We start from the raw sequence: 17,368 nt of genomic DNA, 5'->3' as shown, positions 1-17,368 counted from the left end.
AAAAATAACCAATAAATGAAATGGTGCCCGCATAATTAGATGCAGTGGTTGCTCTTACCTAGCATGAAATTTCCAGTAGTCGTAGTTATTATTTTCATGCGCATATCGTCTTTACCAGTGCCCCAGTCAACCACAAAACATTTTGGCTTGTATTCTGGAGTCCAGGTGACAACTGCATTAGTTCCCTGGTGTCTGACATGGATTTGGCCAGGCAAGTCTGTGAACAAAAATACCATTAGAGATCAATATACAGGAAAGCAGTTTTCTCCTCTCTTGCTTGTTTTCTCTCTTTTGCTCTTTTTCAAAGATGATTCATTAAGTAGTTATCATTGCAGGTGACCAGTACATAGGAAGGTTCACACTAGTAAGTCAGTAAAGGAAACTTAGCATCTAGTATTTTGTAATGGTCCCTGGGAGCTTCAGTGTTAATTGCTGTTCATGACCTTTAACTTCCCACAATCAGAAAAGGGGAAATGGCTGTCCCAAGCCTCTGGAAGAGGAAGCCTGATGTTGCTAAATAACCTCCTGTGAGCTGCTATTAACTGCTATACCTAGAGCAACTGTGAGATGGTGCTTACCTGGGGAATGATGAGAAGGGGCTAATTACGGATTATAGCTATATATTTTCATATTTCATATACTTTGCATTTTCTGCAAGGATCTTAAACATTTTGACATTTTTAAAGACAGATTATCAAACTAGGAAACACCTTCTGACTGAAACTAAGGGGGGAGAAGAGCAACCTGTCATTTTGGGCTAAGAAGTGGGTCTTGTGGCAGACAGACAAAATTCTCCATGTCATCTCCTGTCTGAAAACCAATATCATAAAGTCAAATTAAAGAAAATGGCTGTACTAGCTGAGGAAAAGTTGTGCATGCTGAGAAGGAATTTATCTTGGCAACACACTTAACACAAGTGTCTTCCCAGTAATTCATTATAGATACAGAGATCCTGCACAGAAGCACAACCAAATCTGAAACAGGAGTCTGGAGAAAGCCATGAAGAACAGGCTGAGAAGTTAAGTAAACAAGTAGCTGTCAGTTAAAAGATGGCTTGAGGTGGTAGTATATATTTCATGAGAAGAGAGCTAAAGCAGTCAAATGTAAAGGCAAAACCAAATTGTTAAGCCTTTGCAAGGCAAAGGAGAACAGAATGAGGGGAGTGTGTTAGAAAATCCTGGAAAACAAATTAGTTGCAGCTGTCTGGAGATCAACAAGGGTACTTGCACACTTTTTACTTGTGCATGCTATAGCTTAATTAAAAAAAAATCATAATTTGCTGATATTGCAATAACTATACCTCAAGATTATAACAAATGAAACTAGCTTATATTGTAAGAAAACCATTGTTAAATAGTTTTATTGTTTAAATGAAAAAAATGTGTATTTAGGCATCAAAAAAGCTTTCATCTTCATTGGAATATGACATGTGCATCCTACCTATTCCTCCTCCCATGTGCCAGTAGGGGTAATACTGAAACAAAGGACAGTAGCAGGTCTCTTAATAGTTACTTAGCTCAAAAGCCTTAGATGTGCACATAATTCTGTGAACTGTGTTTAAACTGCTGGCATCTACTTATCTTTGAGTACACTCCATAAGCACTTTTGATAGGTAGATCTAGCACATAGTTATTTCTCTAGCTTGAGAAAACAAGAAGTGCTCGGTGGAATATTAAATTGCTTAGTCTGTTAGTTAACTTCTGTCAAAATCGTTTCTTAAGAAACAATACTGTCTCTCACTATGCAAAAATATCAGCCTAATAAATATTCAAGAGAAAGCTTAAAGCTATCCCAAACTGTCAAAAGGTAGCCTAGAGATTGCTCATAAAACTTCTCCACCGCTCTAACGAATGAATGATAAGGTAAGTACCTGTTGCAGAGGAGTCTGGGACAATGTAGGTGGCTTGTGGAGATTCTCCTGCTTTGTTATAGGCAGAAATATTAACTCTATAATAAGCCATGGAGAGGTTTAGAAGAACTTTTCTGTCCTTTAGAAAGATGCGATTTGGTGAATCCCTGCAACTGTTAGGTATTCTTTCCACATTAACGTAATATCCAAGGATGTTCTCACTTTGTGTTACCTAGTAAGAGGAAAAAGATTATTATTCTATAAAAGTTATTACATCCTGTGCAGAAAATCAAGAGGAATTAAATTGTATAAACAAAATGTCACCTTTAATGATGGGGATAAAATCACACTGTTTTAATTAGGTTATTAGGAATCAATGAAGCAAAACATTTCCTTAAAATTAAGAGCATGCTTAAATTGAGAGGATTTAAGCACAGGATTAAGTGTTTTGCTTATTTGAGATCTTAGTTATGTGTATCCAATTAGTAATAACAGCAGTGAAGCACCTGTAACATTCTCTACATTTCACTGGAACATACCCCTCATAATTAGGAACTTGAAAGTTAATGAGAGGTGTTTAATTGCAATTTATGCCTCTGGGAATCTTCATCTACTAGGCTCTGTTAGGCATCTGGTCTCTCTGAGGATAAATGCTAGTAATTATACTACAACTTTGGAACATGTTATAGCCATTGATACAAATCTTCAGGTGGTGATGGTTCACTTGTTATTTTACTGTACTAATCTTCATGAGAGATTAAAAAATGACTGCACAGCAATGGAAATTACTGCAATCTAGATAGAAGCTGAACTCCATACACGAAGGCCTGTGAATTCTGCAAGGATTACTTCTGATGTCAAGCCTGTCTGTTATTTCTTGGCACAAAATTAATAGTGTAAAGATACCACAAAGCTGTGAGATTTGGTTATCTTCATGAAATAATTGGATACTCTCAGCATAACATAGACAGGATGGATGACGTTCAGTAATTCAAAAGGCAGAGACACATGTATTGAGAGGAATTTCTGGTAAAGCTGGAAGCTCTTAAGATGGAAATATGTTTTATCCAGGATAGGGAGGGAAGAATTAGTACTATTATTTGAAGCTCTGGTAAAGGTGCTGGGGGAATAGCGTTATGGTTCTTTCACCAGGCTTTGAAACTGGAAGAGGCTTCTGTGTAGGAGAAATAATTGCTAGGATATGTGAAATATGAGGTCTATCGCACAAGAAGAAACTTGTAGAATTTAGCTTTCTTAGCCTAGCAAAATGAGACTGGAAGAGGCTAGCACTGCTCTATCTTGTGCAGTCCTGCAGGAGATCCTGTGTTATTTACAGCCATGAGAGCGATACATGTTGCCTGGTTGGGTGTTTAGAGCTGAAGCCAGCTATCTTGTGCCTGTTGATGTGAACCCTGCAGAGGTTACTCACTGAACATTAGCAAAAGCAGAGGAGCTATGTCTAGCCTCTAACACCTTTAAGCTTTTTTACTTTGTTTCAGATTGGCTTAAACAAGTATGGCAGCAGAGGCAAAGATTTTTTTTTCTTCTCTACATTTAACATGTTAATTGTTGAGTGCACTCCTTCGCTCTGCCCCTTCGATGTTTGTTGAAGCCATCTGAAATTGAACCTTATTTCGTACAATAAACTAGTGTAAGTGTTATCCTGAGTGAAGGTCCTAGCCCTGATACTATATTCAATATTACTTTTTTTTAACTAAAGCATTTAGATGGAGAATAATTTTTTCTCTTAGCTTAACATTTAAATTGGCATGTATGGTCTACTGCTTTATCACAAAACGAATCCTTTACTGTGCAGCTTTGCCTGCTTCTCAGGAGATAAGGGAAAAGGGGGATCTCCCATCCTTATCAGGAGATGAGGTGTCCATTTCCTCTGCTGTCTTTTCTTTCCCTTAACAAAAATGCATGGGATAACTACAAAACTTTCCACATCTTCTGATATTTCAAAAGTCTGCCAGTCTCTGTCCTTTCTGCCAGAGATGTCCCCTATGGCAAACTTCTTCAAGTTTGTAGATGGTCCTTCTCTCAGAATCCATACAGAATTAATTAGTTTCCATGCAAACACCTCTAGTAACACCTTTCTCATTGAAATTGCCTGTGGGGCCCTCAACTACACATTCAAGACTGTCAGTTGTCCATTTCTTACCAAAAGAACTTCAGCTGGTAAAACTGACTGATCTGCTACAGTTGGTCAGCTGATAATGACTCCTGCTGCAGAAGAGGGGATGCCTCTGACACGTAGGTTTGAACTTTAAATGTCATTATGGGAACCATGCAGCTAGATACTGTTCTTCTAAGCCAGAGGCTCTTTTTCTGTCCTGATTATAATGACTTTGCATTTCTGAATTAGTAAATTAGTAGATTTACCAAGCTTTTCTAACAGGTTTTGGTGTCTCAAGAATATGAATGCTCCTTAGGAACACATGCAACACAATGTGTGTCACTTGTATGTGCTAAACACTTGTGAGGACCCTTCAGGGAAAGCTTAATTCTAAGAGACAAACTTGAGGCACACCAATTTTTAATGCAAGCCATAAAGAATCTTTATTCTAGTCAATGATTTTGAGCCCAGAGATTGCTGTTTTAATAATTTCTCAAATTTATAAATTGGTGTAGTTTTTCCTTGCTAGTTTCTAGCACCCAAAACACCACCGTACAAATGCAGTGAATCCTGAAACAAGGGTACAATATACAATGCCTTTTGCTTATACAGTGTATTCTCAATACAATGAGAAAGTCTATTTTTTCCTATAGAGTAATAAATTAATAGCACAGACATAACAGAAGGTACCCAGACTCAAAGTGAACATTACCTCCCACTTCAGAAGAACACTTCTTCTGCCTGGAGAGATTTCTGTAGTTGCATTATATGATATTCTTGGCATGTTCGTGAGTTCTGGTAAACATGGAAAAAGATGGAGACATGCCATCATCTGAATCAGTTTGATCTTTGTATTTTCACCAGTATCTGACAATGCTATTTCATATGATACAAAATTTGAAAAGGCTTTTACATTCATGCTTATTCCCAGTAAGACAAAACTATATTTCACTTACTGTGAGGGACCAAAATCTCTTTACTCCAAATGCAAACACAGTGGAGACCATCCTTGGCTATGCATCTGAGCTGAATAATGTATGAAGACATAGCATTTAAATTCGAAATGGTGACATTGACAGCACTGCTTTCTACAGGCACCTAAAAACAAATTATGTTTAATTTATGTGGCAGCAATAAAACATAATCTTGTATTAACTGTTTTCTCAGCCAAGGACCAGTCTTCTGACTGCAGCTGAAAGTAGGGGTTCCTATCATAAAAGAGGAATTACTACACATTTTAGTCAATGTCTTTTCATTCTTCCAAGGCAATACTTTCTCTTTCATGAACTCGTTCCACTCAGTCAGGACATGTAAGCAACAGTTTAGGTCTAAATATTGCTTTTAAAATCAATTAGGCATATAGCAATCATGAAATGATAGTTTTTTTGATTCTTGGAGAAGTAAGGACAGGGGTCAGCAGAACTGCTACCTTGGAATTCCAAAGGGCAGACTGTGGTCTGTTTAGGAGACTGGTTGACAGAGTCCCTTGGGACATAGTCCTGAAGGGCAAAGGAGTCCAGGTATGCTGGATGTTCTTCAAGAAGGAAATCCTAAAGGTGTAGGAGCAGGCCATCCCCATGTGCTGAAAGATGAGCCAGTGGGGAAGAAGACCAGCCTGGCTGAACAGGGAGCTTTGGCTGGAACTCAGGAAAAATTAAAAAAAGAGAGTTCATGACCTTTGGAAGAAGGAGCAGGCAACTCAGGAGGACTACAAGGATGTCGTGAGGTTATGCAGGGAGAAAATTAGAAGGGCCAAAGCCCAGCTAGAACTTAATCTGGCTACTGCCGTAAAAGACAATAAAGACCATTTCTATAAATACATTAGCAACAAAAGGAGGGCTAAGGAGAATCTCCATCCTTTATTGCATGTTGGGGGAAACATAGTGACAAAGGATGAGGAAAAGGCTGAGGTACTTAATGCCTTCTTTGCTCAGACTTTAATAGTAAGACCAGTTGTTCTCCAGGTACTCAGCCCCCTGAGCTGGAAAACAGGGATGGGGAGCAGAATGAAGCTCCCGTAATCCAAGGGGAAATGGTTAGTGACCTGCTACACCACTTAGGCAGACACAAGTCTATGGGGCCGGGTGGGATCCACTCAAGGGTACTGGGGGAGCTGGTGGAAGTGCTCACCAAGCTGCTTTTGATCATTTACCACCATTCCTGGCTAACTGGGGAAGTCCCAGTTGACTGGAGGTTAGCAAATGACACCCATCTACAAGAAGGAGGATCCAGGAAACTACAAGCCTGTCAGTCTGACCTTGGTGCTGGGGAAGGTTATGGAGCAGATCACCTTGAGTGCCATCACACAGCACGTACAGGACAACCAGGTGATCAGGCCCAGTCAGCATGGGTTTATGAAAGGCAGCTCCTGCTTGACTAACCTTATCTCCTCCTATGACAAGGTAACCCGCTTAGTGGATGAGGGAAAGGCTGTGGATGTTGTCTACCTGGATTTTAGTAAAGCTTTTAACACCGTTTCCCACAGCATTCTCCTGGAGAAACTGGCTGCTTATGGCTTGGAGGTGTGTACTCTTTGCTGGGTGAAAAACTGGCTGGATGGCCAGGCCCCAAGAGTTTTGGTGAATGGCAGCTGGTCACAAGTGGTGTTCCCCAAGGCTCAGTATTAAGGCCAGTTCTGTTTAATATCATTATAAGTGATCTGGACGAGGGGATCGAGTGCACCCTCAGTAAGTTTGCAGATGACACCAAGTTGGGTGGGAGTGTTGATCTGCTTGATGGCAGGAATGCTTTACAGAGGGATCTGGACAGGCTGGACCTATGGGCCAAAGCCAACTGTATGAGGTTCAACAAGGCCAAGTGCCAGGTCCTGCACTCGGGTCACAACAATGCAACCCCATGCAATGCACCTGGCTCACAACTCCATGCAAAGCTACAGGCTTGGGGAAGAGTGGCTGGAAAGCTGCCTGGTGGAAAAGGACCTGGGGGTGTTGGTCAACAGCCAGCTGAATGTGAGCCAACAGTGCGCCCAGGTAGCCAAGAAAGCCAACGGCATCCTGGCCTGTATCAGAAATAGTGTGGCCGGCAGGAGCAGGGAAGTGATTGTCCCCCTGTACTCAGCACTGGTGAGGCTGCACCTCGAGTACTGTGTTCAGTTTTGAGCCCCTCACTACAAAAAAGACACTGAGGTGCTGGAGCACGTCCAAAGAAGGGCAATAAAACTGGTGGGTCTAGAGAACAAGTCCTGTGAGAAGCGGCTGAGGGAACTGGGGTTGTTTAGCCTGGAGAAAAGGAGGCTGAGGGGAGACCTTATCGGCTCTCTACAACTGCCTGAAAGGAGATTGTAGTGAGGTGGGTGCTGGTCTCTTCTCCCAAGTAACAAGTGATAGGACGAGAGGAAATGGCCTCAAGTTGTGCCAGGGGAGGTTTAGATTGGATATTAGGAAAAATTTCTTCACCAAAAAGGTTGTCAAGCACTGGAACAGGCTGCCAGGGAAGTGGTTGAGTCACCATCCCTGGAGGTCTTTAAAAGACATGTAGATATGGGCTAAGGGACATGGTTTAGTGGTAGACTTGGCAGTGGTAGCTTTACAGTTGGACTTGATGATCTTAAAGGTCTTTTCCAGCCTAGCTTATTCTATGATTATATATACTGAAAAATAATCACTTACTTAACTCTGATCCTTGTTGGCATTCTGAAGAACAAGATGTCAAGGTCAAATTAAATATTTAAAAAAAATAAAATCCCTTTATTCTCAAATGTTACAGTATGTCTAAATAGACCCACATGACTGATGTGGTAAGGAGCGTGGCTGGACTGAACTTGTGGCTGCCTATGCCTTAACACCACAGAAGTAATGTGCATCTGCAGCTGATGATGGCACTGGAGCTCCAGTGACTGTACAGGGAATGGAGATTTTCTTGAAATAAAGACACCACCTGTGTCTAAGGAAATCCCTGAGCTGAAAACTGTAGGACAAAATATGATAGAAAACTGTTGCTATGTGCTTGAACTATTTTACACTCTTCTCCAGGTGTCCATTGGTGGACGTGACTGCAGCACAGTACCCTGCATTAAATGGACCTTTGGTCTGATCAGTTCCAGGTGTTAGGATGTGTTTGGCAGAAGTGCTATTGCAGATTGAAATATTTGTTTTAGTTTTAGCATTTGTCTGCCATGAAGTTTTTTCTTAATTATATATATTTCCTAAAAAAACCCCAACCAAAACCCAAACCAAAACCAACAAACCCCCACCCAAATCCCCCACTATTAGGTCAGCAGCTCTTCTTTTTGGTTTTCTGCAGTGCTTAATTTTTTTATTAAAGTTAATTAATTAACTTCGGATACTTTTGCTAATAAAACTAACTTGGTCACAAAAAACCCCCACAACACACAGTATTACAGAAAGACTCCAAATCTCCTACTGAACAAGAGGGAAGTGAAATGGATTTAAGATCCAAGTGTTAAATTACATTACATGTACATTAATCCTACTCTTGATAAACACTATTTCTCAGCTAGCTTTATATATCCTCTGTTGTTGTACGCCTGCACTCATCCTTTCCCTCCAGTCCCATCTGTAAATGCAGCCTACATTCATGTGATAATGAAGAGTTTACAGCCGAAGTCCACAGGATCAGCTGGGACATGGGAGATAATGAATATTCATGAGCTGTAGTCTTTCAGTACTCGGTCATTCTCATCACGCAGTGTGGCTGTCTCTACCAGTCCTTCACATTACTAACTCGAATCTCCTATCTCCCCTGTCTCCAGAACCTGTAGAACATGCATTTTTATTGCTCTTAACTCTGTTCTTCCACATGCTGCGTACCAGACTGTCTGCAAATGGTTATCTACCTATTGCACTACTGGGTGGAGTATGCTTGGGTATCTGGCTGTCCTAGAATGGTCTACGACTTGTATGTCAATGAACAAGGGGACCCTTCCAAGACTTGCATGTTCTTTGTACTGAGATGAAACCTTTTTTACACGGGCTTCTCATAGTACTTCTGAAGTGGCTATGGCTAAACAAAGTGGCACCCAGCTATGAGAGAAATGGAAAAAATAGCATAAGTCTTCTGATATAAAGGGAAGAATACGGGAGATTCTGGTGGCACAAAAGAAGTGAAGAGACTCCTAGGAGAGCAGAGAAGCCCCAGAAGTGGGAACAGTTGCTTTTTAGACAGTTTTCTTCTTGGGGTTCTGTTCTACCTGATAAACACATATTCTTCATTCAACTACAGATAACAGAGCTTGAAAAACAGACAATTTCGGGGACTCAGTGATACAAATCACGCATATGTGCATGCCTGCTGGTGAAGCCTTTGCATGATATGCTGGATGGCAAGGGGCAGGACAAACAGCCATTGCTGCTGCATGCAGATCTTATTGAAATTATGACTGGTTTTCCACCTCTTTCTTAGTCCCTTTAGTTTTAGGTATTGTCCTCTTGCTGCACCATATTCTCACTGTTGCATGTCCTAAAATGGATCTGGAACTGATCTTGTATCACAGAAAAATTATTTCCCTTCTTGTCAAAGAAAGAAATCTGGAAAACTGATGCAAAACAGAAGTGTGTAAGGTATGAATTATTACCTTAAAAATCACAGCAACCTGATCTCTAGTCAGTTTGAAAATTTAATGATACCAGCAAAAAGAGTAATATTGCCCATCACTTAAAATGTAATCAGGATTTGAGTTTGTATGGCATTTCTGATATCCTCTTCAGCTTTTGCATCTCTGATAGCTGTAGTGTCTCATTGACATGTTAATGAATCAGCTGACATTCCCTTCTGTCTTCTTCTGTATAAAACCATTAATCTTTCTTTCCCAAAGAGCTTAGGATCTGTTAGACAAAACTAAGAAACCTTTGTAAGATTTGCCTACAAATTGTCTGCATGGCTATGCCTCCTTGCTATCCATGTTGTGTGTCCTTTTCAGTTGCATCCTACTGATGTCCTGCCTTATGTGCCATGCACTGCTGAGCTGTTAGTAAGGCACCTCATGTTCTCAAGTAATTGTCACCTGGAAGTACTTACCAGCGTCCACCAAGTGGATTCTGTGAGTGCCTCTCTGTATCTCAGCTCATATGATGTAGGAGTTGCAGGCAAGTCCCACTTTATTATCAATTGGTTTGTGATCTGATGAGCATTTATGTTAGATGGTGTCAAGCACTTCCCTAAAATGGGGAACATGCAGCTGTTATAAATGCAAGCGAAGCTGGAAAGCTTTGGTAATTATGTCTGTCAGGTGTGGTTTATAAAAAATAAAACACTTGGCACAGAATACTGAACACTGAAAGACTGTAAAAAGACTGGAAATAAATAATTACGAAATCTTTATAGTATCAAAAAAATCGGGTTGTTCCTCTTGCCTTTCTTTTGTGAATGCTTTTACTGATTTCAAGACCCTTTTTCTAAGCAGGTGCTATTCTGAGTGAGTCTGAAAGGCAAAATCAAAATGTTAAGAGTACCTATAACTGTGAATTGTATAGAAAATTTCCAGAACATCTTCCAATTTCAGCAACTGTGTTTAGCTATACAATTGTAACTGCAAATATGTTTTTGCCTTTCCCTCCAATAAAGACAAGGTGGCCAACAGCCCCCAGAGGAGGTCATAGTGATAATTTGGGTTATACTGGTAGTGCCCCCAGGATTGAGAAGCACTGTTTTTTCTTGGACCATGATCACTCTAAGAAGGTGAAGTTTTAGGAAGCTCTTAAAGTTATCATCTCAGTGATTAGATATGGTAGGGAATCTTTGAATAAACCTCTAAAGAACATAGTTAATATGATTTCTTTTTCCATGTCTCCCCTGCAGCACTGTGCAATGGATAAGTGGCTTTTGAAAAGAATTGAACTTTGAAAAGGTTTCTCAAAATGCTCATGCTCTATAGCAAGGATTCCTTAAGAGCATGGTACTGAGTCAACCTGCTCTTCGTAAACCAATAAAGAAGTACAGAAAACCATCAAAGAGAGCACAGGAAGCTGGTTAAATACTGTACACAAATGTCACTGTATCTTCTTCTGGATATGACTATTTTATAGTCTAGCAAATGATTTAAAGTAAAACCCTTCTCCCTTAAAAGCTGATAGACTTCTGTGATTGACTTCAGTAAAGATTACATCCAAGGAAGCTGAACTGCAGCTTAGCTCTCTGAATCAGTGAAAGTAACAAGTATATATTGGGAGTTAGAATTTTGGAAATAATCTTTAAGAAAATGCTACCACTGCTTCAGCTGGGCACTGTAGTAACACAACTCGTGAATACGCTGTACCTGCTTTGCTCGGTGTAACTGAGATGTTCTTTCCTTTCACACAGCTGTCATGGGCGTAATTCACTGCTATCCAAATAGATGCAGATCGCTTCATGTAGAGATCCTTTCGTTCTATTGTGATGGAAGATGATGATGTGTTTCGTTGAAAAAGTTTTGGTATTCTGTCCCTTTGGAGAAAAGGAAGCAGAATGAAAAACAAACATTTTATTGGATTATAGTTACTCTTTCCTCCCCCTACCCCAGAAAGCATCATTACAGCAACTGATAGTTTTCCAGGTACCTACATACAAAACTGAGCATAGAATCATAGAATCGTTTAGGTTGGAAAAGACCTTTAAGATCATCAAATCCAACTGTCAACGCAACACCACCATGCCTGCAACACCACCATGCCCACTAAACCATATCCTGAAGTGCATCGTCCACGCGTTTTTTTAATTCCTCCAGGGATGGTGACTCAACCACTTCCCTGGACAGCCTGTTCCAATGCCTGACAACCCTTTCAGTAAAGAAATTTTTCCTAATATCCAATCTAAACCTCCCCTGGCACAACTTGAGGCCATTTCCTCTCATCCTATCACTAGTTACTTGACAGAAGAGACCAGTACCCACTTCACTACAACCCCCCTTCAGGTAGTTGTGGAGAGCGATAAGGTCTCCCCTCAGCCTCCTTTCCTCCAGGCTAAACAACCCCAGTTGCCTCGGCCGCTCCTCATAAGACTTGTGCTCCAGGCCCCTCACCAACTTGGTTGCCCTTCTCTGGACACGCTCCAGCACCTCAATGTCTTTCCTGTAGTGAGGGGCCCAAAACTGAACACAGTACTCGAGGTGCGGCCTCAACCAGTGTCGAGTACAGGGGAATCTTGAAGGTAAGGCCTGAGCAGCTTGAAACAGCAAGTGTAATTCTAGTACTCTAGCAAATTTAAACATGCAAATCCTTGTTGCATGGTGGAGAACTGTCAAATTCTCTAAACTTGTAAGGCACAGCATGATACAAGACAAAATCCGCATGGTCTTCTTTTGTACTTACAGTGGGATATAAGAAGTATTTAGAAGGTATAAAATTAGGTTAGAAATTACTTCATAAAGTCTACTTCCCACCTGCCATATGAGCACCTAAATTCCTTTTGAACCGCAAAATTTCCCAGTTACCTGAATCTAAATTACCACAAAGGTATGAAAAACCTCTTACGAGTTATATGCCTGTCTTCTGACTTTTGTTCCTGCAAAGCATCAGAGTTTGACAGACATGTTTAAATACCACCTCAGTCCTCAGCCCTGTAGACTTCTGGTATACCTAATGCACATGGCACAGAAGGTCCAAGAGGTTTAAGGCCTTACATAGGAGGCTGTTCCTGTTCTGCCTAGGTTTTTTTCCCCATCTGTCTTTCATTTACTCTCTGTCACACACAGGACAGATTTTTTTCAAGGTTAGAACTGTGCCAGTTCAATGTTCTTAAAGAAATGGCAGGCATACTAATTGCCTACCTCCATATTTCAATTATTAAATGTGCTGATCATGATACAATATTTAATAACTGAACAAAACCACTTGAAGGTTCCCCTGCCTTCTGCTTCAGACTAGTTGTGACTCAGCCATTAATATTTCAAAGCATGATTTCGAATGCTGGGTTGGAATTTCTCTGTGGGAGTGTTTTTCTTTAATCCTTTTCTTCCTGACAACTAAATCATAAGAAACAAGGATAAGGAAAATTTCAGTGTCAAACTGATGTTACTTACAGAAAGGGGTGATGTCCTTTTCTAGACAATCAAAAAGCCCTTTCAAATGTTTTTTGTTTTTCTTTTAACCCAATAAAAAAGAACAAAGGAAGTTTTTCTTTAAGACCACTGGGTTGAAGCCTAGGAGACTGAAGTTCAAGTCCTGGCTCTGTCTTGGGAAAATCAACATCTCTGTGAGGCAATTGCCTCCCTCTTCCCCACCCACCTCCTCTTTCACTCTTTTTTCTGCCTTCTCTGTTCATAACATCAACCCTGCAGCCTAGGAACAGCACAGTATGATTTTGGCTGAGGACTCTAAGAGCAACTAGCAACAGCTGATAGCATCTCTACAGAAGCAGAGCCATTTCACTGGAGCTTCTCCCCTTCCAAGAAATTAGGGCTTCCAGCAGACCCACAAGGTGACAGAGCAAATGCAGTGGGGTTTGGTGCTTATTCCAAGTTGGCACCTGCTGCCACCTCCAGTGGGAAAATACTGAAGGTGATGGGGGGAGTAACCTCAGCCCTGAGGTGGTTGCTTTGCTCCTCCACAATGTGCAGATCACCCTGGGGAATTTCCCAATGTACTGACATTTCCTTAGCTTTAGGAGATATTCCTAACCACAGCTCTTTTTTAAAGCAGAGTGGTGGGTTATGCGGCAAAATAATCAGCAATGAGTATCAGAATTTGCCAACAGCATACAGTGTTCTAACCTGTGTACCACATGATATGGTCTCATGGCAAAGATCATGTCTTCTGATCTCACTTCTCTCTTTCTAAACATACCCGTAACCTCATGGGAGATCCCAAATATGTAAATATAAAACGAGGAAAATCCATTTTGTAATGCAGGTACTGAGACATATATCTGCTTAATTTTTTTTATTTTTTTTTTTTAACGAACCAATGGGCAGATGTTGATTTAATCTGCCTGTCTACACTTTACCTGGCTTCTTTGTTTTAGCTTTCTCAAAAAAGGCACAACTGAAGATACCCATATTTTAAAGTAATCAGTTTAACATTAGCCCTACAAGTTCATTCCGTCTATTAAACCAATACTTAATGTCCTCGTTTCAGCTGGGATAGAGTTAAATGTCTTCCCAGTAGCTGGTATAGTGCTATGTTTTTGAGTTCGGTATGAGAATAATGTTGGTAATGCTGATGTTTTCAGTTGTTGCTAAGTAATGTTTAGATGAAGTCAAGGATTCTTCAGCTTCTCATGGCCAGCCAGCGAGATGGCTGGAGGGGCACAAGAACTTAGGAGGGGACACAGACAGGGCAGCTGACCCAAACTGCCCAAAGGGGTATTCCATACCATGTGATGTCACATCTAGAATATGAACTGGGGGGAGCAGGGGTAGGGGGATCGCCACTTGGGGACTAACCGGGCATCGGTCAGCAGGTGGTGAGCAATTGCATTGTGCATCATTTGCATATTCCAATCCTTTTATTATTACTATTGTCATTTTATCAGTGTTATCATTATTAGTTTCTTCTTTTCTGTTCTATTAAACTGCTCTTATCTCAACCCACAAGTTTTACTTTTTTTTCCCGATTCCCTCCTCCATCCCACTGGGTTGGGGGGAAGTGAGTGAGCGTCTGCCTGATGCTTAGTTGCTGGCTGGTGTTAATTGCAAGAAAATACTTAAAAATCTATTTTTCTTATGTGCCACATCTGATATCTGCTTGGATACATGGTATAAAATAATGTATAATAAAAACCAGCTTAGTGTCTGTTTGTTGTTTTTTTGGTTTTTGTTTTTACTTTGAATGCATTAGTGTTGAATATTCAATGCAAGTCAATAGATGCAAATAAAAGTAATTGATTAAGGTGATCTTTGGCAATAGTGTTTCAAACAGTGGGTTGGAGGCACAGAAAGGTGTACAATGACTCTTTGTACTGAGTTTGCATGGCAAGGTTTTGATAGCAGGAGGGTTACAGGGTGGCTTCTGTGAGAAGCTGCTAGAAGCTTCCCCCATGTCCTACAGAGCCGATGCCAGCTGGCTCCAAGTCAGACCTGCTGCTGGCCAAGGCCGAGCCCATCAGCGATAGTGGTAGTGCCTCTGGGAGAACAGATTTAAGAAGGGAAACCTCCAGCGGAGAGGGGAGTGGAATGTGAGAGAAACCCCTCTGCAGACAGCGAGGTCAGTGAAGAAGGAGGGGAGGAGGAGCGGGGGAGGAGGGGATGCCCCTGCAGCCCGTGATGAGATGGCAGGCTGTCCCCCCCCAGCCCATGTGGGGGAGCAGGTGCCCACCTGCAGCCCAGAGAGAACCCCATGACGGAGCATGGGGATGCCCCCGAAGATGGCTGTGACTCCATGGGAAAGCCCGTGCTGGAGCAGTCTGTGACTGAAGATCGGCTCACAGGAAGGACCCATGCCAGAGAAGTTCGTGAAGAACTGCAGCCTGTGGGAAGGACCCATGCTGGAAAAGTTCGTGAAGGACTGTCTCCCATGGGAGGGACCCCACGCTGGAGCAGGGGAAGAGTGAGGAGTCCTCCCCCTGAGGAGGAAAGAGCGGCAGAAATGTGTGATGTACTGACCGCAACCCCCATTCCCTATCCCCCTGTGCCACTGTGGGGGAGGAGGTAGAGAAAATCAGGAGTAAAGTTAAGACCAGGAAGAACGGAGGGGTGGTGGGAAGGTGTTGTTAAGATTTTTTTAAGTTTTGTTTCTCATTATCTTACTCTGATTTGATTGGTAATAAATTAAACTAATTTTTTCCCTAAGTTGAGTCTGTTTTACACTTGATGGTAATTACTGAGCAATCTCCTGGCCCTTATCTCAACCCAGGAGCCTTTTGTTATTATTTTCTCTCTCCTGCCCAGCTGAGGAGGGGAGTGATAGAGCAGCTTTGGTGGGCACCTGTGATGAAATACATAGTAAAACTCTGGCAGGTAGGAATCATGCCAAACAGCAATGACAGCTTTTCATTTTCTGAAATTACTTTTAGACTTACCATTTTAAGAATACAGTATAATTAACCATATTCGGAGCACTGGGTACTGGCAGCCAGGTACAGGTTAGATCCTCATTTAATTCTTTGTAGCATACTAATTCATTATCCCAATCTGCAAGATGAAAACATGTGGACTGGAAAAGACCCATCACAGGCAACTGTTCACCATTAACAAGTGTGAGGTGACTATGAGAAGCAAAACCAAATACAAAACAGGCTATACCCTTTTGTGCAACAAAATAAGAGCTAGCTATGTGAGTCCTTACACCACGTTTACTCTCAAAGCAAGTAATTCACTAACATTTCGAACAAGGAACAGAGACATTTAGAAAGATGAAACCTTATCAGTCCTAATGTTTCCAGGTAAAACCTAGTTTCCCTACATGAAGGTAGGAAAGGATAATTCTTCCTGTGTTTTATAATGCCTTTACCAGCTGTAATGTACCCAACAACATAGTGCTGAAATGCTTGCTGTGGTTTTACCTACAGCTTTGGTATCGTTACACTTTTGAACCGTGTTTCTCTCCTATAATAGTGACATCTTGCTTGCTGCTTGCCTCTGCACTTATTTAAAGTTTAATTTTTTTTTTTTTTTTCCCCCAATTCTGAATGAAATATCTTTTATACTTCTGGAAATGCTGCTGCATTCTTTGACACAAAAATTGCAGAAACAAACTGCATATATTCAAGGAAGCATTACTAGCTTTTGGCCCTCTGCTTTGAGGAAAGCTATTGTAACGTAATCTCCTTAAACCAGATGACAAAATTACTGTGAACCTCTGCCCTAAGAGACCTTAGATTTTTATCTCCCAGCTCTGCTCTGGTTTCACACCATTCCCATCCAACAGACAGTACCTGTTTTGCCACTGTGTTTCTGGAAGCCCTCAATTGTTTGCTGAAATCTGTACAAAGCATTGGCTTCTGGTGGGTTGCTCTGGATCTGAGGAGCAAGCCCCTTCCCTGGGGGAGTCGCTGTGACTTGGGAACCCTGGAGAACCAGAAGCACCTGCCTTGCATAGGAGGGAAGCACTGTTCATGCGCAGGATTATAAACCAGAGTTGGCAACAGCTCTGCCTGGAGCAGCTTATCAACTGTTAAACACAAATTTATAGACATCTTTGAAAGTATAGGCCAGAACTGACTACATGCACCTTTGTGAAACATCTTAGAAATGAACGCCATGCAATTAAGTTGGGGAAAAAAAGGAGAGAGGGATTGTATTTTAGTAACACCAAGGGCCAATGTGATGTTTCCATAATCTCCAACTGGAAAAGAATTACTGTGGATTTCCTTGCAAAGCATTACACACTGCAGTATAGGGCTAATTATCAACAGTGGAGCCAACTGACTAGACTCAGAATTACTCCAAAACCATCAGTCATCTCTATCTGGAGTTCAGAGTAATGCACTATTGCTGGAGAAAAACAATATGCCGCTTATGTTACCAGCTTCATAAAGATCACATTATAAAGTAGAAGGAGCGTAAGTGT

General features: G+C 41.3%; 1 protein-coding gene across 1 annotated transcript in view; it reads right to left on the bottom strand.

The window, feature by feature from the left end:
• LOC128137804 (interleukin-31 receptor subunit alpha-like) overlaps positions 1 to 16,224 on the bottom strand; it is a 31,051-nt gene extending 14,827 nt beyond the window's left edge. Inside the window, exons 1-7 of the mRNA XM_052778999.1 lie at positions 15,879 to 16,224; positions 11,203 to 11,369; positions 9,966 to 10,105; positions 4,925 to 5,066; positions 4,681 to 4,763; positions 1,871 to 2,081; positions 59 to 217 (exon numbers count right to left, since the gene is read on the bottom strand). Coding sequence (XP_052634959.1) covers positions 59 to 217; positions 1,871 to 2,081; positions 4,681 to 4,763; positions 4,925 to 5,066; positions 9,966 to 10,105; positions 11,203 to 11,369; positions 15,879 to 16,027 — 1,051 coding nt within the window. The 5' untranslated portion in view covers positions 16,028 to 16,224. The remainder of the gene's footprint in view (positions 1 to 58; positions 218 to 1,870; positions 2,082 to 4,680; positions 4,764 to 4,924; positions 5,067 to 9,965; positions 10,106 to 11,202; positions 11,370 to 15,878) is intronic.
• Between the last annotated feature and the right edge of the window lie 1,144 nt (positions 16,225 to 17,368).

This window comes from Harpia harpyja, chromosome Z (assembly GCF_026419915.1).
Source record: "Harpia harpyja isolate bHarHar1 chromosome Z, bHarHar1 primary haplotype, whole genome shotgun sequence".
NCBI lineage: Eukaryota > Metazoa > Chordata > Aves > Accipitriformes > Accipitridae > Harpia > Harpia harpyja.
The sequence above is the reverse complement of the archived record's forward strand: the minus strand, read 5'-3'. Positions and strand labels throughout refer to the sequence as shown.